Here is a 27,582-nt window from a genome sequence, read left to right as displayed (position 1 = left end):
CCCCAAAGAGCTGCCTATATACCAGGGGAAATATGGGAAATCAAGGTTAGGGCTATCCTTACAAACAAAACAAAATCTTCCTTTTTCTGAATTTTTTTATGTTATTTTATTTTTATTTCTTATTTTTTTAAGTTGATCAGAGGCATTCTACGCCCCGCCGGTAATATGTTGAGTCGCATCTTCTCGAAATTGATGTGTTCCGTTCAATTGTCCAGAAATGTTCATTTGTTCAAACAAGAACCCTTCTTCTCTCTTGGCTTAACACATTCCACCTGCGAGGCGGGTCGTGGAAAGCACTCCCAAGGAAGTTCGAGAAAAATTGTCTGTACTTTGGGTGACGGAAAACGACATAATGACGGTCATTGAGATATGTCCAAAAATCGAGTACAGAGTCTACAGTTTGTCCAAATAGGTAGTGAATGGCATGTCCGCGAATCCAATTCACAGCATTGGTCTTTGTCCATAACCGCTCGGCTAATCCCGCGCGGCAATTCCTCTAAACAATAGTAACGATATAACAGGTAGCCTTAACGTTCACAGTGATCGAAAGTGGAGTGACTACATAAAATTAGTTGCATGAAAAGCAGACGCTTGATCGAAATTAATTAGAAGACACCTAAGGAAATGTAGTTCACCCACGATAGTTTCGAAAACTTTCTCCCGACTGTTTGTCGAGCATTGCTCCTCTATCTGGGCTCTTACGTGGCAGAATTACTAGGTAAGATAGAGAGGATCAAAAGAAAAACTGTGCGTTCAGTCGCGAGTTCGCTAAGTAAACTGACACGGTCAGGGATATGCCTATCAAACTCTAGTGGCAGATGCTACAAGAATGGCGTTATGTGTCACATGGAGTAATAGCGTTAACTTTCCGAGATCAGACGTTTCAGGAAGAGTAAAGAAGTTATTGCTTCATTCTACGCATATCTTGTGAAATGATCATGACGGTAACGTAGAGAATTTCAAGGTGATACGGAGACAGCCATTCTTAGCGCGCACCACGATTTCGTTAAAGGGGAGCGCTTCCTGCGTGCTCTTTAGAGTAACAGCATGAAACGGGGAGGCAGCAACCTGTTGCTCTAGCCCTGGCTACATGCCAGCTGATCAATTCATTATGTCGACGGGCTCATCTCCTGCCGCTCGCACTCTGCACTGATGCTCTCACAAGGAACCCCCTGAATAAGGGGTCGCAAAAAGCCAATAATGCTTACCTCATTCGATACCCCACTTACTGTCTACCATGCAACCACAATACTAGCTGCTAGTAACAACAGGGGGCGGGTCTGAAGGTATCCACTGGTGAGCACAGCATGACGTTACAGAGCGTAGCTGAAATGCTTAATTGACGAGTAACTCACAACAGTGCTAGTGGTGATAATACAAATAAGAACAAATATAAAGTTAAATAAAGCACACATTGCATTATACCTACAACAACAGTTGTTGAACTTGATATTTCCTCATAAAGGAACCCAAGAAATTTCACAGAGTGAGAAAGAAGTGACACATGAAATAATAGCGTTTCTGCAAGAAGAGCCAGTGGAATGTGTGATATCGTTCACGCCCGACTGTACGCACAAGGTACACGAGTAGTGCAATTATGACGATACCTGCCCAACAGGTGGAAGTGATACTGAACAGGTGTCTCGCCACGTATTTCAACATCCTTGTCGAATAGGGAGCCACAAATCTCGTCTCCAATGCAACGTAGTAAAGGACAATCGTTATCTAAGGAGCGGGTACTAAACATAATTGTGTCCATGGAAGTTCATCTGGTGCATAGTAAAAAAAAAAAAAAAAACAGTTATGAACTGATTTCGAATAAGTCTGAAGCAATATGGCCGTGTAGTGCATAAGGAAAATCTACGCAAATTCAAGAGAGAACAAGGCACAGTTGTTACAAATACTGGTGTCTGCGCTTTCCAAGGATGATCGATTTACCGAATGTGTATGATAGTGACCTACTACGTTATGCACATCAAATTGTGCGCGACATATACTACAGTGATTTCAAGGGTATAGTTTCATAACTTAAAACATTGCTGCAGAGCTGGAAGACATAAGATAACGAATTTCCAAACAAAGCGTCAACTTGAGGATGCACAGCAAACTGCGGAATCGGCCCGAAAATTTGTGTAAGAGATAAAGAAACTTATCGCATCGTTCAGTAAGGAATCTGTTTTCACCTCAGACCTGTCGGGATTTCAGGAGGAAACGTATACGAAAGGAGCCCTGAAAATTAGAGGTACCAAGAAAATTGTATCAGGATCAACTAACATCAATGACTTAACGCGTTCGCATACAACTATGCCGACTGTTAATATGAATGGTAAATTGGCTGAAATGTTACTTACTGTGTTGCGAGAAGTTGGAGGTGCTCTGCCCACTACAATTCTTATTCGTATCCGTGGTCTTGCAAGGGCAGTAGGGAATATTTACGTCACACCAAGCAAGAGTAGGTAAATGGATGAAAGAAACTGCAACTACGGCATGAGCACCGCTTTCGGCCAATACTTGGTCAAAATCACTTGTTTTTGCATGATTCCTGGTCTGCATATAAAAATAATACCCACTTAGAGCAAACTATCTCTCCTGAAAAGTGTGCGACATTGCAGCTCATACCACTTGGACCCACTGGACAAATTCAGCCTCTAGATGTTTGTTTTTTTCGTGCCTTTGAAACATATTATCACACTATCCTCAGCTACACCATAAAGGATAGCGTTTCACGGTAAGCTTCACGACAGACTGTTCGTCATTCCGTTGCATGAAATCACATTCCATCAGTTCCCTTCAGTCCGTCACACCAATATGATTCTATGTGCATTGTTTAAGAGTGGATACCTAGATGAACGTCCTGCATGGTTTGTAACTCCCAAGCAGTTCACCTTCGATCTTGATGGTGCGTACATTTGTGATCGCTGTTGCACGCCATTATTCATTCAGTGTTCATGGTGCAAGTTAATGGTTTGTTTTGAACATTTCTCCAATGTCGACGATGTCTATTTTGTGAAGTGTAATACATACACTATGTGATCGAAATTATCTGGAGACCTGGCTGGAAATGACTTATAAGTTCGTGGCGCCCTCAATCGATAATGCTGGAATTCAATATGGTGTTGGCCCATACGTTCAATCATGTGCTGGGAGGTTTCTTTGGGAATGGCACCCTATTCTTCACGAAGCGCTGCACTGAGGAGAGGTATCGATGTTGGTCGTTGAGGACTGGCACAAGGTCGGCGTTCCAAAAAATCCCACAGGTGTTTTATAGGATTCACGTCAGGACTCTGTGCAGGTCAGTCTGTTACTGGGATGCTATTGTCGTGTAACCACTCCACCATAGGCAGTGCATTATGAACAGGCGCTCGATCGTGTTGAAAGATGCAATCGCTATCCCCGAATTGCTCTTCAACAATGGGAAGCAAGAAGGTGTTTAAAACATCAATGTAGGCCAATGCTGTGATAGTGTCACTCAAAACAACAAGGCGTGCAACCCCTTTCCATGAAAAACACGACCATACCATAACACCACCGCCTCCGAAATTTACTTTTGGCACTACACACGCTGGCAAATGACGCTCACCGGGCATTCGCCATACTCACACCCTGAAATCGGATCGCCACATTGTGTACTGTGATTCGTCACTCCACCGAATGTTTTCCTACTGTTCAATTGTCCAATGTTTATGCTCCGAACACCAAGCGAGGCCTCGTTTGGCATCTACCGGCATAATGTGTGGCTCCCGCCTAACTGTCATCGTACTAGCAGTGGATCCTGCTGCAGTTTGGAATTTCTGTGTGATGGTCTGGATAGTGACATAGCATGCAACAACTCAATAGATTAACATCCCTCAGTCAAGTGTTCGCGACATTCTCCAGAATTTTTAGAAGGGGAGGAAAGTGTATAATCTTGCCGGCACACCTTGAATCCGAAACAAAAACAAGGCCGTGTCAAGACCTATTGTGACATGAGTGAAACACTGACGACAAAAGCGACTTTCAAACCAAGGTGACGTGCGATTCGAATAGCATCCCAAAGAAGGACTTTTCTGACAGTTTCACTGAGTAATATGGAATTTCTGTAAGTTGTCTCAAGGGAGGGAGTTAATGTACAACATCCGAAGCATGAAAATCAACATCTTAATTTTTTTCTATTTTTTGTTGATCCAGTCTCTAAACTTTTTGACAGACGGTGTAGAGTTGCTGGAGTCCACACAGTTGCGAAAGCGGGTGCTGCAAATTCATACGTCCGACACCTTCTTCTATACTGGTCACGGGTACCATGGGGATGCAGAGCCGAGCACACCTTGTCGTGTTCCCAAGAGCGACAGTTCTGTTTACTGAGCTTGGTGGTGGGGCTGCCATGATGTCCGATGTATGATTTCAGGGAGCAGGCATAGCGGAGCAACCATCTGCAGCATCTCTACGGGCCGGCCAGCATGTGACACGATGAACATTTCTTGCTACCAGGAGACACTGAATTGCAGCGCCCTTGGCAGTCAGATTGCCATTGTGTCTACAGTAGTGTGACGGTCAACGTATGATTGCAGGGAATACGCAAACCTGAGCAACCAGTTGCAGCAAGTGTACACATCGGCCAGCATGTGCTACAACGGCCGCTGCTACGTGGGGGACGAGCAGCTGGAGAGAGCCATGCAAAATACTCGGCAGCCGGAGTTCCTGAAATGGGCGTGGCTGTCGTGGCGAGACACAGTGGGCCGCCCATCCAGGTCAATCTTCAGGAAGCTCGTCATTCTCATGAACACTGCCGCCAAGCGCAGACGTGAGTAACCTCTTGTATATTTCAGTAACATTTGTATGCTTCATTACGTTACTACATTAGTGAAATTCGATTGATACCGATATGACAGCTGATATCCATGCAAAAGTCTACAGAGTATTTTCTAATACACCGAAAATTTCAGTCGTACAAGCAACTTTGACTGTTTAGGCGTCTGTCAGGGGCAGTGAGAACGTAAGTCAGGCGTGATGCGGGAGGTGGAATGATTGTCGTGCAGATAATGTCAACTAGGGGTGAGTAGAGTGGGAGGGAGGTGAGGGGCAGGGAGAGGAACTGGGAATGTGTGCATAGTGACTCCAAGAGAGGCAGCGGTTTGCCAGCTAGGAATGTGGGAGGAAGGGTTAGTAGGTATATGGGTTAGACAATTAATACACAAATGTAAGGGCCAGTGGGGAGCGGCGCACACTGGACGCGACGTGACATCGTGAGCTGGGAGGGGATGACAGAACGGAGATAGGGCAAACTATTAGGTGGAGGGTGTGGGGACAATGTGTTCCTTGAGACTGAGGGAAGGATTACTGTGGGAGTTGAGACCGTGTTGTAAGAATGAAACCCAACTGCGTAGTTCAGAGAAGCTGGTAATGGTGGGAAGGATCCAGATGGCCCAGGTTGTGAGGCAGTCATTGAAGCTGAACTTGTGCTCAGCTGTATGCTGTGCCACTCCGGGGTCAACTTTGTTGTTAGCCACAATTTGGCAATGGCCTTTCATGCTGGTGGACAGTTGGTTGGGTGTCATACAGACATCAAAAGCTGTGCAGTGTTTGCAGAATACTTGGTATATGACACGGGTGCTTTCACAGATGGCGCAGCCTCTGATGGGTTAGGGTAAGTCTTTGACAGGACTGGAGTAGAAGGTACTGGGTGGGTGTATTTGTCAGGTCTTGTACCTTGATTTGCTACAGGGATCATTTCAGGGCAGGATGAGAAATAATCAAAGCCCTGGTAAATGATGTGGTTCAGTTAATCAGTCCAGGGTGATATTGCTGACCTTGGGGTTGATGGGAGACCTGGGGCTGTGCATGATATGGCATGGTAAATAGGTTTGTGGACTAGGTTTGGAGGTATTGCCCATCTGTGAAAGTCTTCTTGAGTCCGTCAGCACACTAGACAAGGGACTTCTCATCACTGAAGATATGTCACCTGCAGATTTTTAAGTTGTATGGGAGGAATTTTTTTGAAATTTCCTGGCAGATTAAAATTGTGTGCCAGACCGAGACTCGAACTCGGGACCTTTGCCTTTTGCTGGCAAGTGCTCTATCAACTGAGCTACCCAAGCATGACTCACGACCCGTCCTCACAATTTTACTTCCGCCAGTTCCTCGTCTCCAACCTTCCTAACTTCACAGAAGTTCTCCTGTGAAACTTTCATTCAGCTTTTTTTTAATTGAAAGGGATGGCAGCTGTCAAAATGCAAGTACTGTAGGTGGTTTGTGGGTTTAATGTAGTAAGAGATGTGGAAGAAGCCGTCAGAGAGGTGGAGTACAACATCCAGGAAGATGTCACATAGAGTAGAGGAGGACCAAGTAACGTGGATGAAAAAGGTGTTGAGATTGTGGAAGAAAGTGGATAGGCTGTCTTGGCCCTGAGTGGACATCATGAAGATATCATCAATAAACCTGAATCAGACTAGGTGTTGTGAGTTTTTGGATGGTGGGAAGGTTTCCTCTACGTAGTCTATTATCAGTTTGCCATAGGAGGGTGCCTAGAGGGCGCTGATGGCTGTTCCATTGACTTGTTTGTATACCTTCCCTTCAAAGGAAATGTAGTTGTGAGTGAGGATATAGTTGGTAAGGCGTATGAGAAACGAGGTGCTAAGATTAGAGTCTTAAGGAAGTTAGGAGAGGTAGTTTTTGGCAGCGGCAAGCCCACGGGCATGAGAGATGTTGGTGTATAGGGAAGTGGCATCGTCATTCCAGGAGGTAAATGGATATCGATGATAGAAAGTTGGAGAAGGAAGTAGTTGGTGTCTTTGATGTGAGCTGTTAGGTTTCGGACTGTTGATTGGACATGATGGTCAAGAAGAGGGGAAATTCTTTCAGTGTGTGCACAATAACTAGCTTCAGTGAGGTATCCAGGATTGCTGGGTTTTTGGATTTTCAGGAGCCTGTAGAAGGTTAGTGTGCAGGGTGTTCTTGGGGCAAGGAGAGAGAGAAAGTCAGGTGAGAGGTTTTGGGAAAGATTAAAGAATTTCAGTAGGAACTGGAGTTTATGTTGGACTTCTCGAATGGGATTAGTTGGACAGAGCTTGTTGGTGGAGGACTCAGATAGCTGGCAGAAAGCTTCCATTGATGCAACTCATCACAACAATGGTGAAGCCTTTGTCTGCAGGTAGGATGGTTAGGTCAGGATCAGTTTACAGATCGTTTATGGCTGTCCTTTCGTGTATTTAGGAAGGGTCCTGGGGAAGGATGGTGATGCTAAGTTGAAAGTAAGAAATTTCTGGAAGGTGACAAGAGGTGGTTAGTAGGGAGGGGAGTGGGGAAGGGTCATGGCTGGATGGCTGTATGCACTGCTAGAGGCAGAAGACAGTGTTGGGATTAGACTGACTTTGGTTCAAGAGATTGGAGGCAAAAAATTGTTTCCATTATCCAAAGGCCTGCCATAGAGACAAGTTTAATTATGTTGGACTTTTCAGAGACCTACTCTCCTTCCTCTTAATCCTACAGTGCTAGCACTTCTTCGGAACCAGTTACTGCAAGCTAAGCCAACTTATCCCAACTTTCAGCATTTTCTCTCCCAGTTCATACCACAATCCAACTGTGACCCTATCCTACTCCCACCTACTCACCCCATGGTCGCCTACCATGAGTTCCTTACCTCCAAACTGGCATCACTATTCTTTCTCAGGTCCTTTCCCAAGAATACTAACTTTACAGCAGAAGAAAGGACAGCCATACACAATGTGGAAACTGATACTGACCTGATCATCCTTCCTGCAGACAAGGTCTCCACAATAGTCATGATGAGTTGCAGTGACTGTCTGACAGAAGGACTCTGCAAATGTCTGTCTCCTCCATCTAGAAGGTCTGCCAGAGTGATCCCATATCAACTGTCCAACATAAACTCCAATCCCAAATCCATAGGACCTTCGTAGAACCTCTGTCCTGAGTCTATCTCCCACTTCACCTCGACAGTACTCCAAACACTCCCCTTTTACGTGCTCCCCAAAATCCATGAACCCAACAATTCTGGACACCCCTCTGCAGGTTGTTGCCATGTTCCAGCTGAAATATTTTCCACTCTTCTTGACCAACATCCCAACGAGTTGCCCAAAACCCATTCCCCCAGGTCAAAGATGCTAACCACTTCCTTCCCCAACTTTCTACCATCCACACCCGTTTACCTCCTGGATACCTACTCCTCACTGTTGATGCCTCATCCTTATATACCAACATCCCTCATGCCCATGTCCTTGCCACTCTTAGACACAACCTCTCCCAATATACTTCTGTCTCCATATCCGCCATCTCATTCCTCATACACCTTACCAACTGCATCCTGAGCCACAACTACTTTTCCTTTAATGGGAAGGTATGCAAACAAATCTCTTGCACAGTCAGGGGCACTTGAGACGCACCCTTCTATGCCAACCGCTTTATGGACCATCTGCAGGAAACCTTACTACCCTCCCAAAACTTACCACTCTTTGTCTGTTTCAGGTTCATTGATGATCAGATCCGAGACACCCCATCCACATTCCTTCACAACCTCAAAACAATCCCTCCCATCTGCTTCACCCAGTTGTCTACCCACCATTCTATCTTCTTGGGCGTTGACCTCAACCTCTCTGATGGCGCCATCCACACCTCTGTCCATATTAAACCTGCTGACCACTAACTTTACTTGCATTTTATAGCTAGCATACCTCCCATACAAAAAAATCGCTCCTATACACTGTAGTCAACCATGGAATATATATTTGCACTGATGAGAATTTCCTTGCCCAGCATGCTGTAGGTCTCATGAAGGCTTTCACAGACAGGTAATACTTCCAAATATAATACACAAACAGATTTCCTGTGCCATATCATCATACACCCCCAATCCTCCTACAGCACTCAAGAATCAGCTAAAAAGGTGTGCCCCACTTGTCACCCAGTATCACCTAGGAATGGAACAACTAAACCATATTCTTCACCAGAGCACTGATTTTCTCTCATCCTGCCATGAAATGAGAGACGTCATGCCCATATCCATCCCACCCTTATAAATTGGTTTTCTGTGGACTACCAGGTCTACACATGTCAGTCCATCCCCATGCCACTCCCTCTCACAATGTACCCAGCACCTCCTACTCCACTCCTGTTACAGGCTTTTCCTACCAAAACAGAGGCGGGGCCAACTGTGAAAGGAGCCATGTAATATACCAACTCTGCTACAACAATGGAGAGCTTTTTATGTCTACATGTCAACCTCCAGGATGAATGGTCACCTCCAAACTGCCCATAATTGCCCTGGACTCAGTCTCAGCTAACACACTGTTGCAGAGCGCTCCACTCAACAGGTTTCACTTCCTCCATCCTATCGTTCCCTTCCAACTGAAATCTGCATGTCGTCTGCAGTGTTTGCCGCTTCCCACCGGCCCCTACAATCGTGCATTGCTTGCCTAGACCATATACCTACCTCCCATCCTCTCTGTCTTCTTAGCCAGCAAATCCAAAGCCTCCCTCCGAGACACTAGCCACCCACCCGCTCCAAGTCTCTTTCCCTGCCTCTCCCCTGTACCCACCCCTAGCTGTCATTTTGTTTTTAGTAAGTAACTTGAAAAATTAATAGAGGCAGCTTATTTATGTCACACATTTGATGTTTTTACAAAAAAATGAGGCTAAATACGAATTTTCAGCTTTCTGAGTCTAATATTTAGTGGCTTCAATTTTTCGTAACAATGCCTATTTTAATCAAAATATTGCTGTGATCAAGCTAGACTTGTAACTTCTAATAAATACACACATTTGCATATTATGGACAATTCTTAGCTTTATAATTTTATTACTGAGCGCCATTTATTTTTTCTTAAGATTGTATATTTTGCCTAACATATTCATTTGATCATTCTGAAACTTTACTGTTGACATTAAAATACTCAAGCATACACTGACTAACTATGCAAAAGTTATATTAATTTCACCCCTGAATTATGGTGCAATCCTTTATATGTTAAGCACAGGCGTGTTATGATGGACGTCGCGCTGGTAGTAGTTAACTGGGGTAAGCCCCGGCACATTCACTCGCCCCTGTACCCCTTACAATGATAAAGCGCTTGATTCGCCTCATGGTAATCTTCTTCTTCTCCGAAAAACCTGTTCAGAAACTTATCACGCGTTCCCATGAACAAAACAGTCAGCTTAATAAGGAACAGAAACCGGCGTCTTTAAAACAATTTTGTAGTACTGCAATCCATTATGGGCACAAAAAGTGGCAGAACTTTCAGCCACGGACAGTAATATACTGGCCACACCTTGGATCAAAAAAATCCATCGCTGCTTCCAATGTTGCCTGTTAAAGTGAATTACAAGCGAGCACAGTACGTTCCTGCTTGGTCATTCGTGATAGACGTTTTTATGTATCCTCAAAGAGAAATGTCCAGAGATTTTGAGTCAGGAGACCGAGTACGCCAATCCACTGTTTCTCCACGAACATTACATCTGGCAGGATACCTTCGGTGCAGAAAACGACGAGCACGCAAGGCATTCTGTGCTGAACATCCATCGCACACAACGGCACTTTATCCAGAAGGCGATGAAGAACTCGTGTGAGAAAACTGGCATATGCCCTGCTGTTTCGGTTACCAATAATGAAATAAGGGCCAATAGCTCTAGTAATAAGCATCCCACACCAGACCTTAACTCTCCACTGACGATGATGTTCTGTATGTCTAAGCAACCATGGGTTTTCGTTGGCTCAATAATGCATGATCTTTCCTTTGTTTAAGAAGGAGAGTTCATCACTAAAAAGAATGTTGGAGACGAAGTTGTGGCTGGAGAGCATTTGCTGCTATTCCCACTGATTGATTTGTACAATATTCAGGAAATCATCACCATGCAGTTAGTGGTGTAAACGTACATTATAAGGATGGAACTGGTGACGTGTTAGGATGTGGTGTGTACAGGTTTTAGGTATACCAATCGTCTGTTCAAGCTGTATAGAGGCCTCATGAGGATTCATTGCAACAGGAGTGACAGCATTAACTTCTGCGGCTTCACCTGTGCGAGTTCAATGCCGATAACGATGCCTTGGGCCGAAAGTTTCCGTTTCTTTCAGCGTCATAACAAGGTGAGAAAACTTACGTGGGAAAGGTGTTTACTTGTTAGTGTGCTGTCACAGTATAAGGAAGGCAATGATGAAGTTTTAAATCAAGGAGTGTCTTTACAATACACAACTAATCTTTTAAAAATGCTCCAGTACTGCACTACATTTGCCCGTATTGTAATTAAGGAAACATAATTGCAGTTACTTCTCTGCTAACGTACGTTTTTCATATATTGGTAGCATTTAACCTCCTCTTCGATGGCGCACATTGTTCCCAGACGAACCTCCAGCTGAAGACGCTCGACGGAATGACGGTTGTGCATTTTCGTCGTGTTCTTATTTGTTCACTTTTATCTCTATCAAGTGGTGACTTTCGACACCCTGGGTACCTGCACGATATGCCAGTACAGGGGAATCAAAATCACTTCTGTGTTACGTTTTGAACAACGTCTTGTTTGCATGATTGGTACGCTGTGATACGTTTCTGAACAGGTCTTGAGGAGAGGAAGTGGACTGCCGAATAAAAGAATATGAGGGCGTGCTGAAAAGTAATGCCTCTGAAGTTTTAATGTGAAAACTTTTGAAGCTCTTCAAATATATCAAACGTTATTACCAGTCTACATCTTTATTCCTCATGTCTAGATAATGACAGCTGTCTGCCGCTGAAGGGCTCCGCATTGCAGCATGTAACGTGGCGGTGTGTAACCTAAGTATGTCGACCCCATCCGATTTTAATTTGTTTCCAACACCAAAAGAACTTTTTCGAAGGCTTCACTGTGGCAGAAGCGGTGAACGCAGAGGTGAGGCTGAGGTACCCTCAACGATGTCAGACATTCTGCAGTAACGTTACGAACAAACTGATCTGTCGTTGGAAGAAATGTGTTCGTCACCAGGCTGATTATGTTGAGAAATAAATATGTGGACATGAAGAATAAAGATGTACAATCTTAATAAACTTTTTATTTAGGTAGCTGTAAGAGTCTTCACCTAAGAAATTCGGAGGTATTACACTTTATCAAGCCCTCGTATCCGGTAGTATTTAATATAGACTAATGCTATTTATACACTCCTGGAAATTGAAATAAGAACACCGTGAATTCATTGTCCCAGGAAGGGGAAACTTTATTGACACATTCCTGGGGTCAGATTCATCACATGATCACACTGACAGAACCACAGGCACATAGACACAGGCAACAGAGCATGCACAATGTCGGCACTAGTACAGTGTATATCCACCTTTCGCAGCAATGCAGGCTGCTATTCTCCCATGGAGACGATCGTAGAGATGCTGGATGTAGTCCTGTGGAACGGCTTGCCATGCCATTTCCACCTGGCGACTCAGTTGGACCAGCGTTCGTGCTGGACGTGCAGACCGCGTGAGACGACGCTTCATCCAGTCCCAAACATGCTCAATGGGGGACCGATCCGGAGATCTTGCTGGCCAGGGTATTTGACTTACACCTTCTAGAGCACGTTGGGTGGCACGGGATACATGCGGACGTGCATTTTCCTGTTGGAACAGCAAGTTCCCTTGCCGGTCTAGGAATGGTAGAACGATGGGTTCGATGACGGTTTGGATGTACCGTGCACTATTCAGTGTCCCCTCGACGATCACCAGTGGTGTACGGCCAGTGTAGGAAATCGCTCCCCACACCATGATGCCGGGTGTTGGCCCTGTGAGCCTCGGTCGTATGCAGTCCTGATTGTGGCGCTCACCTGCACGGCGCCAAACACGCATACGACCATCATTGGCACGAAGGCAGAAGCGACTCTCATCGCTGAAGACGACACGTCTCCATTCGTCCCTCCATTCACGCCTGTCGCGACACCACTGGAGGCGGGCTGCACGATGTTGGGGCGTGAGCGGAAGGCGGCCTAACGGTGTGCGGGACCGTAGCCCAGCTTCATGGAGACGGTTGCGAATGGTCCTCGCCGATACCCCAGGAGCAACAGTGTCCCTAATTTGCTGGGAAGTGGCGGTGCGGTCCCCTACGGCACTGCGTAGGATCCTACGGTCTTGGCGTGCATCCATGCGTCGCTGCGGTCCGGTCCCAGGTCGACGGGCACGTGCACCTTCCGCCGACCACTGGCGACAACATCGATGTACTGTGGAGACCTCACGCCCCACGTGTTGAGCAATTCGGCGGTACGTCCACCCGGCCTCCCGCATGCCCACTATACGCCCTCGCTCAAAGTCCGTCAACTGCACATACGGTTCACGTCCACGCTGTCGCAGCATGCTACCAGTGTTAAAGACTGCGATGGAGCTCCGTATGCCACGGCAAACTGGCTGACACTGACGGCGGCGGTGCACAAATGCTGCGCAGCTAGCGCCATTCGACGGCCAACACCGCGGTTCCTGGTGTGTCCGCTGTGCCGTGCGTGTGATCATTGCTTGTACAGCCCTCTCGCAGTGTCCGGAGCAAGTATGGTGGGTCTGACACACCGGTGTCAATGTGTTCTTTTTTCCATTTCCAGGAGTGTATATTCGTATCCAACAAAGCTACAAGAAAGAAGATCATACTGGTTAAAGCCCTCCTGACAGCTAAAAACCATTTCGGTGACACATTTTTATTGGTTTACTCTGGATAAAAAGTTGTTTGATGTCATCAAGATCAATGGTACATATTGTATAAGATTTTCATGTCTGTAACAGTGAGTCGAATTGATTCTCTTTTCTCGAGTCTCCTGCTCGTCAAAAAGGCGCGACGTTTCTGTGAGTGTGACTCTCAGCACTATTGACACGGCTTCCTTGTAATGTTCACATAGACGGTACCGGCGAGTGCCTTCTTAATTTACACTAAAAAAATAAAATAAAGAAAAGCGACACACCATGAAGAATTATCCGAATAAGGCGGAAATCGGTAGATATGGTATATGTAAAGATAAGCAAACGATTACCATTTCAGAAAAACCTGATGATTTATTCGAAAGAAAGAGCTCCACAAATTGAGCAAGTGAGTAATGCGTTGGTACAAAAAAAAAATGGTTCAAATGGCTCTGAGCACTATGGGACTTAACATCTGAGGTCATCAGTCCTGTAGAACTTAGAACTACTTAAACGTAACTAACCTAAGGACACCACACACATCCATGCCCGAGGCAGGATTCGAACCTGCCACCGTAGTAGTCGCGCGGTTCCGGACAGAAACGCCTACAACCGCTCGGTCACAACGGCCGGCCGCGTTGGTACAAAATGGTTCAAATGGCTCTGAGCACCATGTGACTAAACTTCTGAGGTCATCAGTCCCCTATAACTTAGAACAACATAAACCTAACAAACCTAAGGACATCACACACATCCATGCCCGCGGCAGGATTCGAACCTGTAGCGCCTAGAACCGCTTGGCCACGCGTTGGTACAACTCTGGCCATAATGCAAGCAGTTATTCGACTTAGCAATGATCTATACCGTATCTGGATGTCATCATAAGGTATATCGTGCCGAAGTCTGTCGTACTGGCGCGTCAGTTCGTCAAAATCCCGTGACGATTGAGGGACCTGACCATAATGCTCCAAATTTTCTCAATTGAGGAGAGATCTGGTGACCTAGCTGGCCAAGGTAGGATTTGGCAAACACGAAGGTAACCAGTAGAAATTCTCACCGTTTGCAGACGAGCATTATCTTGCTGAAATGTAAGCCCAAGATGGCTTGCCATGAGGAACCGCAAAATGGGGCGTTGAATATCGTCGATTTACCACTGTGCTGTAAGGGTGTCGTGAATGACGTTCAATGGGGTCCTGCTATGGAAAGAAGTGGCACCGGAGACCATCACTCCTGGTCGTCGAACCGTATGGCGGACGACAGTACGGTTGATATCCCACTGCCGTCCTGGGCGTCTCCAGACATGTGTCCGTCATGAAAATTCATTGAATGGAGTAGAACTGTCTTCAGTAATCAGTCCCGTCTCTAACTGAGCCCAGATGACCACTACGAGTTTTTTTGTCAAAACTGTTGACGAGTTTGTGCGTTAGTCTCTACTAGACCGTCATTAGCTTGGTAACATCGCTTTTTAGGCTTCAGCTGCCGCTACAACGCCACACTGCATATGGATGTCATAGAGGTTACAACTTGTTGATACCAGTGTATTAGCATGTGTCCGAGTCACTGTTTATCAGACTGATCCAAGAATATGATAGCTAATATTAATCAAAGAAAGTCTGTCTTTTTCCTTTTTTAACTAGCTTTTGCAATTAAGACGCAATCGCTTTACATAACTGCAGCTGTTCAGTGTATGTTTCAACGTTTGCTGTTCCTGCAGACGTAGTAAAAGGTTTAACGTGTATAAGATCCAGTCGCTCAGGACAATCGTTAATTACGACCTATTGAAAAATTAAACTTTCAAGTAATGTTTGAGTCTTATACATGACTCAGAGCCAAGAGACTCCTCGAACTTCAATCGTCTCTTAGGTTTTATGTGTCAGTGTGTATCATTCAACATATCGCAGAGACACTTTAGATACGTATTTTCGCTCTGTTTTAAAACAGAAGATGATATGTACATTGGATGTTTATGGCTATAGAAAAGCACGTATCATATTTTTAAAAATAAAAAGAATTAAGTGAAATGATGCCATCATTGGCCGGGAAACGTGGCAAAGTGCTGTGCACGAATGACCACGCTTCCCATAAGCAATAGTTCTAACAACTTCATTCGACAGCTAAGAATATGAGGTGGCTTCAGCAAGAAATCCGGTTGTTGTACGGTCAATGAAACTAAAGGTATAGCCTTTTTAATTAAGCGAGCGCCGATTAAGATGCAGCGGGATTGTAGACCTACGGACGGCCAGAGCGGAGGTAGCGTGCCGAAGGGTTACGATAATAGCCGAGTCGGGGGCGGTAGGCCAGCACGGTGACTTGCGAGAACGTGGAGGCGGAAGGACACAGAAATACGACGCAGCATCCACAGGCGGACATCCCTTGGGGATCGAGAAGGTGGACTGGTCCGACCAGAGGCTGCAGAAGGGTAAAAAAGTAATTCGTTTGAAAAAACTTTAAATTAGAGGAGAGAGCAAGAGTAAAATTTGCAGAAGAGTGTAAATCAAAAGTGTATATACGCAGAAAGCAACAGGGAAAGTATGAGGTAAAAAGTGTCTGTTTTAAGGAAAGAGATGCTGGCTGATGTCACAAGCGGTTTAGTGGGGGAGAAGGGCGCACAGCACGCCACTGTTGAGGACTAGCGGTTCGACCGGGGAGCAGTACGGATGGTCGGCAGTTGCGCTCCCGCAAGGTTACAAACTAAGCTTTGCTTTTTGGCTAAATCTGAATAATACCGTGACAAAGTAACGTTCGTATAGGTGGTGAAGTTATATTGACTGTGAATGAACGTTTGAATTAATATGTGACAATTACTGAGGCATAGACGCAAATAGTTAATTGAGCAAAGCTTACTGGGTGCAGCAACACGACGCTCCTGCCGTTATAATTCTGTTTTTGTTTTCTGCCAATGATCGTTATGACCAGTTGGTTATGATCATACTTATTTTTATGTGGGGTATCGAGTGTAAGTAAAGACTGAGTTCCGTTGTATCCGGTAATACAATATCCTGACCTTGTGCATTAAAAGACCAGCGTGGCAGCTGAGTGAATTATATTAATACGATCACAATTGGGATTAGCCTGATTGAGATAACAACCAAATGTAATCGGTATCCGACAGTGGTCTTAGACGCACTTAGAGGAGCATATCCGTCTGACCGCTATCTGGCTGGATTCTGGCCTGCAAACTAAGATTTTTCAGTTGGTTTGTAATAAATTGTATCAAAGGATTTTGAAATCAACGTGTCTCTAGAATATAACTGCTTTTGTCAGAGCTGCGTTGCATTATTTAGTAGCACCGGAATTCCTCTTCAAAACCTTAGTTCTACGTATTTGCTAAGTCCAGTATCCACAGGGTGCCGAATAACGTACGAGCGGCTGAACTGCAGGTAAAGGCAGGTAAGATTACAGGTCGAGAAAGTGCGGAGGCCGACTACACTGCCACCGCGCAGGTAAGTCACAAAAAGGACCTGACACACACCCCCATAAATCTACGGCTTACCGTACCAGACAGTCCAAGGGGTCCAGTACGCTATAAGTTAGGGTTTGTCATTCCGCAGAGGGGATATTACAAGGTGGTACACCGGCATAGGGAATGCTGAAACCCCGTCTGGGGTAGGACGACGGCCTTGAGCAAATAGTTCAATGTGACGACAGTTCGGCGACCGGCGCGTCGATGAAGATGAAATGAAACGATGAAGGCAAAAAATAAATAAATAAAATAAATGTCCTGCTTCAGAAATGTTTGATCTAAGTTGCTCATAAAAATTTGGCATCATCTACACATCTATGAACATGTGTGATCATGGATTCAAAGGGAACAAAAGATTTGAGAATCAGCATTATGAAACTAAAATTGAAACTTAACTGTGAAATAAAAAACCAATTACAACAAAAGTAAAGGCATTCTGCTCTAAAGTGTGCATCTTGGTGCAGCTCTGATTTCAAAATCTGCTTCTGGGTAACAATACATATCGTGTTGCTCCACCCAGTGCTCTGTAACGTGATTGGAGCTTCCGTGTCATGCAGTCAAGACGTTGCTCCTCAAGCGGCACCACTCCTTGACATCGGTCCTCCTAAGCATATCCAGTGTGAGCGGAGGGTTCGTGTGAGAACGCAATGCCGATTTTTCAAATGGTCCCAAGCTCTCTTTGTCGTGTTCACTCCAGCAAATCTATATCTACGTCTGCACCTATACTCCGCAAGCCTCCTCGCGGTGTGTGGCGAAGAGTACCTTGTGCGCCATTGCCACTTCGCCCTTCTCCCAGTCGCTAATTGCTCGCGGGAAGAACGATTGTTGGCAGTCCGAGTCTCTATGATTTTGTCTCGATGCTTTAATAATGAATCAAACCGTGATGCAAAACGCATCCCTTGCAGCGTCGGCCGAGCTTCTAAGTGAAGACTTCGCCCTTACTAAATGAACGTGTTACGAAGCGTGCTGCTCTTATTTGGACCTTGTCTCTTTTCTACATCAATCCTATCTGGTACGGACCGCAGGCTGACAAGCAGTACCCAAGTATTGATCGAATAAGCATTTTGTGAGACACCTCCTTTGCTGGTGGAGTACATTTACTAAGGATTCTTATCGGGGGAATTCCATTAGGTTGAGTCCAGCCTTATGGAAGACTGTGTTCATGAGGTGAGCGAGATGTGATAGTGGATTATCGTCTTGAAAAAAGAAATCCATCACCGAAATGTTTACCGTAGAGCTAGTAATTACGTTTCAAGATTCTTTCCTGACATTGCACAGTCCTCAAAATATCCCTTCTGCTCTCGTAGGACTACATGCGTGGGACGTGCACTGGTAAATGACAACCTCTACACTCAGTGACGTTCATCAGGCATCATAAAATAAAAAATGGATGCCTTGAGATCAGATTTATCATGGGGAGACGCGTGGGTGCTGTCTAGATCGTCATAGGCCTAACAGTTGCTTCCAAAAGGCAGCGCACAGTTCTTTTGAATACTCCTCGATGTACCTACGAGTAGATAGCGGTTATTAGGTGGTGTTTTCGACCGCGAGTGATCACTACGGGGGCAGATGAGCAATTTTTTGTGTCTCCCGATAGCAGATGAATGTTCGAATGAAGTCTCTGTGGTGAACGCCAGGTTGGTGGACAACTTTCCGTACTGACAAGTGACAATACACTCTCTGTCTAAGATTGAGATGGTCTTTCACGGCGTATTAATGGACTGAATAGCCATATTCTGCTGTTCACATTCGGGATATACGACGCACTTCGTTGAAATACACTGAAATGGAAGTATACTTTTACCACGACGACTCGTTATTTTCTGTGGTCAAAAGGATGTTAAGAAATAGGTTTATGATAAAAAAAAACAGAAATTATCCGTTATGAGGGTGCTGCAAAAATTAATTTTGAGCAGTTTATTAGACACTCAAAATCGGCGTGCTATTGTCATTCAGATTTCACCCATGCCAACATACGAGAATTTTATCTATATCGGAAACGCAAGTATAGACGTGTAGCTAAAAACTCCCTCCCCAGAGAATTCGGATCGAACCCTCACACGCCGCGCTCGTAGAGATAATATCAACTAAGAGGACAGATAGAGTAATTCGCATCAGTTAGACTTATGGTAATGGGCTTTTTGACAACGATGTGATATTCTTAATGTGCTCTGCACAAGCCGCCAGGCGAAAGGCGCACCTAATAATGTGCAGAAACATAAAAAAATGTACCATGAGAATCTACAAACGGGTGCTCAGGTATCGATGGCCTGACATATTTAATAAGCGTTATTAGACGGTAAATCCTGACCCCGCCCCCTCCTCATTGATCGCCGCGTGTGTTTACACGCCGATTCGGACAGGTGTTCCGGCCACGGATCAAATCCGCTCGGCGGGTTAACGACGAGAGCCGGGGTACCGGCCAGCATGTATGTGGGTTTTCAGAGTTTTCCCGCATGCCACTAGGTGAATACCAGCCTTGTACCAAAGTCGGGCCTCAGCTACACGATTCGCAAAATACTCTTTCACGTGGGATAACACTATACGCAGACTGTTGGGTACAGATGTTCTTTCATGGTAAATACCATAGTGGCTGCAGGAAGTGCATTTGACCACCCCTTCAACAAACCATGCCAGATCCAATAGCAACCGTACAGAAACTGCGTATATGCCGGACAGAGGCACAAGAACAAAAAGAAATTTTTAGATGGTAAATTCAGCTAATTAGGTATCAGAATTATTGAACGTTATAGCGAACATTGCCCCCACCGTTCAGAGTAAAGAAAGCTGGGATGGAACCACGCCAGATTATGAATAAGCTAGACCCAGCACACAGAAAATCAAGCGAAATCCAGCATATGAACTTAATGAAGTGTGCAGAAAATTTGGGAACATAGTAAAGTCATCAAAGTCACTGTGCTCATAGTTGAGCATCGCAATACCATTAACCAAAGGTCTCTATCCAGGACGGTTACCAGCTTCTCTCAGAGCCTGCTGAAGAGGTAGAACTGAGACTTTCCTGATTTAAGTTATGCAGCTTCTCGCTGCTCTTTCCCTCGGTCTCTAGCCCTCGTCTTCCCTTTCATGATTATTTCCTCCAGGTTTTCCCCATCTCTTCCAACAATATAGCCAAGACATTGTAGAATGTTTGGATGACACGACAAGAAAGGCGCCTGGAGATTCTGAGTTGGTAAAAAATGCTCAAATTTGTTCGTCCTTCAGTCCATTTTATGTGCAGCAACCTCCGACAGCACCAAAACTCAAATGCATCGATACGCTGCTAATCTCTGGCCTTAAGAGATCACGTTTCGCAGCAATAAAAGAAGACGGAATACATGAGTGTTTCAACAAGCCTTATTTTTGTGGCTTTCATTATTGCTCTATTCTGTCAGATCTTGGTAGGCTTCTTCATAGCCACTAGCCCTGGCATGATCCGTCTTCTTGTATCACCTTCACATCATCCCGTGTAACAGATGGCTGACACAAGATAGATAAAGAATGCACGCCTTCCAGTTCCATTAATCGATCTATGAACTGAACCTATACTCTTCAGTTAGTTATCATGAGTTTGGACTTTCTAAGATTGAGGCCCTCTCTTTGTTATAGACTGATGTCCTTTACTTTTGTTAGTAGTTCAGCAAGTTCATCTTCGCTGCTGGCTAAAAGCACGGTGTCATCAGAAAACCTGAGGTTGTTAATACACTCCTGGAAATTGAAATAAGAACACCGTGAATTCATTGTCCCAGGAAGGGGAAACTTTATTGACACATTCCTGGGGTCAGATACATCACATGATCACACTGACAGAACCACAGGCACATAGACACAGGCAACAGAGCATGCACAATGTCGGCACTAGTACAGTGTATATCCACCTTTCGCAGCAATGCAGGCTGCTATTCTCCCATGGAGACGATCGTAGAGATGCTGGATGTAGTCCTGTGGAACGGCTTGCCATGCCATTTCCACCTGGCGCCTCAGTTGGACCAGCGTTCGTGCCGGACGTGCAGACCGCGTGAGACGACGCTTCATCCAGTCCCAAACATGCTCAATGGGGGACACATCCGGAGATCTTGCTGGCCAGGGTAGTTGACTTACACTTTCTAGAGCACGTTGGGTGGCACGGGATACATGCGGACGTGCATTGTCCTGTTGGAACAGCAAGTTCCCTTGCCGGTCTAGGAATGGAGGAACGATGGGTTCGATGACGGTTTGGATGTACCGTGCACTATTCAGTGTCCCCTCGACGATCACCAGTGGTGTACGGCCAGTGTAGGAGATCGCTCCCCACACCATGATGCCGGGTGTTGGCCCTGTGTGCCTCGGTCGTATGCAGTCCTGATTGTGGCGCTCACCTGCACGGCGCCAAACACGCATACGACCATCATTGGCACCAAGGCAGAAGCGACTCTCATCGCTGAAGACGACACGTCTCCATTCGTCCCTCCATTCACGCCTGTCGCGACACCACTGGAGGCGGGCTGCACGATGTTGGGGCGTGAGCGGAAGACGGCCTAACGGTGTGCGGGACCGTAGCCCAGCTTCATGGAGACGGTTGCGAATGGTCCTCGCCGATACCCCAGGAGCAACAGTGTCCCTAATTTGCTGGGAAGTGGCGGTGCGGTCCCCTACGGCACTGCGTAGGATCCTACGGTCTTGGCGTGCATCCGTGCGTCGCTGCGGTCCGGTCCCAGGTCGACGGGCACGTGCACCTTCCGCCGACCACTGGCGACAACATCGATGTACTGTGGAGACCTCACGCCCCACGTGTTGAGCAATTCGGCGGTACGTCCACCCGGCCTCCCGCATGCCCACTATACGCCCTCGCTCAAAGTCCGTCAACTGCACATACGGTTCACGTCCACGCTGTCGCGGCATGCTACCAGTGTTAAAGACTGCGATGGAGCTCCGTATGCCACGGCAAACTGGCTGACACTGACGGCGGCGGTGCACAAATGCTGCGCAGCTAGCGCCATTCGACGGCCAACACCGCGGTTCCTGGTGTGTCCGCTGTGCCGTGCGTGTGATCATTGCTTGTACAGCCCTCTCGCAGTGTCCGGAGCAAGTATGGTGGGTCTGACACACCGGTGTCAATGTGTTCTTTTTTCCATTTCCAGGAGTGTAGTTCTACCACGAATTGAGATGCTTTTAGTCCAATCATAAAGAGAATTTGTAATGACATTTACTGCAAAGATGATGTACGGTTGGGGGGATAGAACACAACTCTATATGATACCCTACGATGTAATGAAGAAATCAGACGTGCCCGCGCTTTTCTTCACTGCTGCGAGGTGGTCATTGTGTCAGTACTGTCAAGTGTGGGCCGACAACTAACTCTGCAAACACTTGCCAGAACTTTTCCAGGACCACACAGTCAAAGAGTTTCCTGTAGTCAAGGAAGCAGATGAAAACAGGAAAACAGAACTCTCGCAATTTCTTCGTTATATGTCGTATGTTGACAACCTATTCACAAGTTCCTTTTCTTTCAAAAAATCATCTTGTTGTGTTGAATGTATGGCTTCAAACGTTGTCCGAAGATGTAGTGCAAATTTTGATTCTGTGGGATATGAAAGCAATAGATGGATAGTGGATCACTTCCTCATTGACCCTTTCTTGTGTTGGGGGATGTAAAGAGATTTTGACCACTCTTCTGGCCACTCTACACTTTCCCGTATTCTTGTACACATTGAATGCGGCACATCAACACGTTCCTGCTCCAATTCCTTGATCATACTGTCTAGATCTGGGGATTTATAGTTCTTCAGATGTTGAATGTGTTCTCTCTTTCGCTGCATAAAATTATAGGTTCCGATGTAAGTTGCTTAACTGCTTGACTTTCCGTTTTATTGTTAATACCAGAATATATTGCTCCCATCTCGCAACGGCATCTTTCTTGTTCCCAATAGGACTGTCATTCTCATCGTCTACCACATATGTAGAAGGATTAAGTTCACCGGTGGTGTTGCTGAGTTTCTGAAGAGACCACCTATTTGATTGTGATTCTGGTGTTCTATATCGTGTGGATACCAGCTTTCTTAAGATTGCTTCTCTCTTCAATTAGTTGTAGTGTGGAATGTGATATCCAAAGATGTTTTGTACTCTGTGGTCGTTCTGATGTCAGAAGTGACGAGGAAACGACTTCCTTCACTTGGTACGATGTTTGTGATGGTGGTGTATCCTTCTAAAGACTGAAGTTTCGGTCTTACAAGCTTACCAAATTCCCGAAGTGCTTTCTTGCCTGTCAGACTTAGGTGTCTCTCTCAGCTCTTCTTTGTGGTTTTGAGCTTAATCTACATTTTCATGGACAGCAGACTGTGGTAACTTCCACATTCAGCTGCGGGTAAGGTTTTACAGTCCAAGAGCAAAGCCTTCCAACGTCGTTGCACTAGCATGAAGTCACTCTGGTTTCTAAACCTATCAGTAGGTGATATTCAAGTGTCTGTCCGGCGCTGATGACTAAGCAGTTGAACGCCCCACAAACCAAACATCGTCATCATCCAAATGTCAGTCGTCTTCAGTGACCTTAGAACATAATGTTACAGAAACGGAAATCTAGAAGTACTTGCCACGCCGCGCGGAGTGGCCGCGCTATTTGAGGCGCCATGGCACGGACTGTGTGGCCCCTCCCGCCAGAGGTTTGAGTCCTCCCTAGGGCATGGTTGCGTGTGTTATTCTAAGCATCGTGCCCAATACTGTCCAATTGGCAAGTTAGATAGCAAAAATCTCGAGTTGGTATGAGAGCCCTGGCCGTAATGCTCCAAACGTACTCAGTTCAGAATAAATCCGGCGACCTAGCTGGCCAAGGTAGAATTTGGAAAGCACTAAGGCAACGCGTAGAAATTCTCACTGTGGTGGACGGGCGTTATCTTGTTGAACTGAAAGCCCAGGATGGCTTGCAATGAAGGACAACTAAACGGGGCATCGAATATCGTTTACGTACCGCTGTGCTCTAATCGTGACGCGGTTGACAACTAAAGGTGTTCTGCTATGAAAACAAATGACACCCCAGACCATCAGTCCTGTTTGTCGGGTCATATGGCGGGCGACAGTCAGGTCGGTGTCCAACCGCTATCCGGAGCGCCTCCAGACACTTCGTTACTTGTCATCGGAGCTCAGTCCGAAGTGGGACCTATTACTGGAGACAATGCTACTCCAATCAATGAGATTCCAGGCTGAAGACGTATCTGGAGACGGCTTGGACAGAGGTGGGATAACAACCTGATTGTCACTCCCTGACAACCAGGAGTGTGGGTCTGGGGTGTTACGCGCTGCGCTGTACAAGTCCGTCACACGTATTTTTTCGTATACTTACTTATCATCTTTGACAGCTATATGAAATAAATAAATGTACAATGAGGCTATCACTTAGTAGCACAATAAAGAGGAAAAGGCGAACACTTTTGTAAATCTGCAGGACGGTCTAATTGGCACACCCATCCTACATGAACGAGAGTAGACAGGATGCATTCTGTAATTGAATTATGGTTGTCTTAGTGATACTAGAGTGGCACAAAAAAATGTTTGCACTGTGAAATCAGTACTTCATTTTCAGAGCTGGTGTTTCGAATTACATTGTTTTCCTCTTAAAAAATAACATATCTGGAGGTATGCAGACTGAAGCGACAAACGAAAATTTGTACTTAAGCCTCGATTCGAACCCTGGTCTCCTGCTTATAAGGCAGACGTGCTAACCAATACGCTGTGCAAAAACATTGTACCAGGTTGGCGTGGTGGTTAGAATATCTGGCTAGTGCGCAGAAAACCCAAATTCTAATCCGGGCCTTGGTACAAATTTTCATACGCCGCCATGTTTGAGACTTGAAAAGGTCTTTGGAATCATATAGTTCCAGTTGATTTTTGGAGGTGTTCTGAGTCGCCAGAACGAGTATGGTCCTTATAGTTCTCTGTCGATCCATTAAGCTTAGAACGATGTAAAGTTATTGTAAACCACTTAGTTGGTGGATCTATAAAAAGAACAACAAATTTTCTAGAAACTGTTTGCGATAACACAAGTTTACAGAAAAACTTTGTTAGCTAAATATAAAGTGAGAGGAAAAACTAAACGTCCAGAGAGAAACAGAATGGAATTGAAGCACTGCTTTTTCCTCTAATAAGATGCACACTGCTATGAAAATGTCTGTTCAGTCCAATATGTATCTACAGAAGGCAGCGAAAGACAAAAATGGGGAGGAACTGCGTAAACATAACGGTAGTAGCACAATAACAATTTTCATATCTGTTGTAACCAAGCTGACTATGAAGCAAAATGATGTGAGTACCCAAGAAGTGTTACTGATGTATGAAAAAATTCGAATGTGCACCGATAAATTTACTTTTACACTCTTCTGTAGCATATGTGATTTTAACGGGTGGAGAAAACTAAAAATTCTACGAACGATGTCCTTTATATTCCTATTCCTGCTGGATTTGCGTTAGGTGTACTGCTATTCTCATAATTATTTTGAGCTCTCTTTAGTAGAGGTAGACACCCGATCGTCATGTCAAACATATTGAATAAACAATATAACACTTGCATTATAGTGTGTCTGGTGTGCATATCGTCAATGCGTTAGCGACGGTAGCTGAGAATCGAGTGAAAGATTCGGTCCTTTGCAGCGGAAGGGCGGTAACGATATTTTATGTTGAAGATTATACTTGTGAAAATGATCTTCGAGAATGTATAAATAAGAAAAGATTAAAAATCGCCGTAACTGTAACATAAAGAGATAAATGTTCCGATTGCGTGCTACGGAAACAAATCCTGCAAAATAATGTTAACCGTGGAGCCTAGTGCTCTTTCAGAAATTGTTGCCTAATGTCCCTTTTTTTATCCGACGTACCTCGCTAGATACGCCTACGTCCCTTTGTATAAATAAGCAGAAGATGCGACACATAAGGAAAGCGAAACTGTTGCTAACCAAGTAGCAATTTAGTTTTAATATTGCCAAGTAACTTCAAACCTTTTCTCATCAGAACACAGTCGTTAGCATCTGTCTGCTTTCGAAGATCAACACAGAATACAGCTGTGATAGGCACGAACCTGGTTAACCTCTGGTTTATTTGGACGGATATCAGTGAAACTACTTCATGTCGGGTAACATTCACGCACAGGCATAGTCAAATCTGTTTCAGTGTGACTAGTATACTAATGATACAAAGGAACGCAAAGCAGCTTATGACTTCTTCCAGGTGAAAAACATCATTGAAATTGTCAATGTCCCATAATGTATTTGTGTTCAAAGAGGTAAGTGTAACACTTCCTACAGAATGACACTGGATATGCTACTTAGGTTTTTTATACTCAGCATTGATCCAGATCAAATTACTAAAATAAAGCAACTTTTCAAATTATTGAAGCCGACTTACGTTGTACCCTTTGCATCTCGTACCACTGGTGATTTTGATATGCGGTATACCGTTATTGTCTTCACATAACGTCATCTCCTTTTTTTAAAAAACACTTCTTCTTCTTCTTCTTCTTCTCCTTATACTTCCACTGTGTTACTTTCTGATAATCAAAACGGTCGTAGGCATGCTTTCTGAGGCAAGGTAACGAAAAGCGTTGGAAGTGTAGTATCTCTTCGAGTTCATGGTCATTAGAGATGAAGCAATAGCTAAGATGAACATGCATAGGAGCACAAAGGGCTGCAACACTTTTCAAAACAGTCCGGGTATTCACCTGATACAGTTACGCATGGAGCACGTGTACGATTCTACATAGATTATGCGTTTCGTGCTCAAGTGTTTATCCGTTAGGATACCGAAAATCTCTGTACAAATGAAGATGGATTTTAGAAATTGCGGTTACTCCTTCGTGGAAGTGAAGATGGATTTCCAAATAGCAGTGCTGTAAAGTGCACTTCGCTCTTTTCTCCAGGTGAGATCCAGAAGGCAGTAGGAAGAAAACTGGTTTTTAATATAGTGATATGAGTAGGACTAAAATCAATGCGTCCATTACTGTTAACACTAATCATGTGTACTATAATCTGTCTCGTACCACATAATTTAGATAAAAGAATCGTTCAAATGATACGGAACATGTAACTAACTAACTAGCCCCAAGATTGGTTACTGGAATAGCAGACACCAGGCTAAGATTTATTAGAAGAATTCAAAGGAAATTTGTCTCACGAACGAAAGACGTAGTTTACAAAAGTTGCGTTGAGCGATGCTTGCCTTGTTTCGGAAATCTGACGAATCTCTGTGCTGACCGCGATAGGAAACACAGCGATTTCAGGGAGGAAGCAGAGCGTTTCCCCACGGTTAAATAAGAGCAAGAACGTTGCAGGAATTCTCATCCAGCCGCGTGGAGTGGCGCGCGGTTTAGGGCTCCATGTCACGGATTGCGCGGTCCCTCCCTCCGGAGGTTCGAGTTCTCCTTCGGGCATGGGTGTATGTGTGTTGCTCTTAGCATAAGTTAGTTTATCTATTGCGTAAGTGTAGGGACGGATGACCTCAGCATTTTGGTCCCTTAGGAATTCACACATATTTGAACATTTATGAATTCTCATCCACCTCCAT

The 27,582-nt window shown here is 45.1% G+C and overlaps 1 protein-coding gene across 1 annotated transcript in view; it reads left to right on the top strand.

Annotated features, from left to right (window-relative positions):
- The window catches only part of LOC126249637 (angiotensin-converting enzyme-like), a 274,120-nt gene that overhangs the window by 115,077 nt on the left and 131,461 nt on the right, over window positions 1-27,582 (top strand). The window contains exon 4 of the mRNA XM_049951314.1: window positions 4,548-4,780. Coding sequence (XP_049807271.1) covers window positions 4,548-4,780 — 233 coding nt within the window. The remainder of the gene's footprint in view (window positions 1-4,547; window positions 4,781-27,582) is intronic.

Source organism: Schistocerca nitens, chromosome 3 (genome assembly GCF_023898315.1).
Source record: "Schistocerca nitens isolate TAMUIC-IGC-003100 chromosome 3, iqSchNite1.1, whole genome shotgun sequence".
In the NCBI taxonomy this organism is placed as follows: Eukaryota; Metazoa; Arthropoda; class Insecta; order Orthoptera; family Acrididae; genus Schistocerca; species Schistocerca nitens.
Note: the sequence above shows the minus strand (reverse complement) of the source record. Positions and strands in the feature narration are given on the sequence as shown.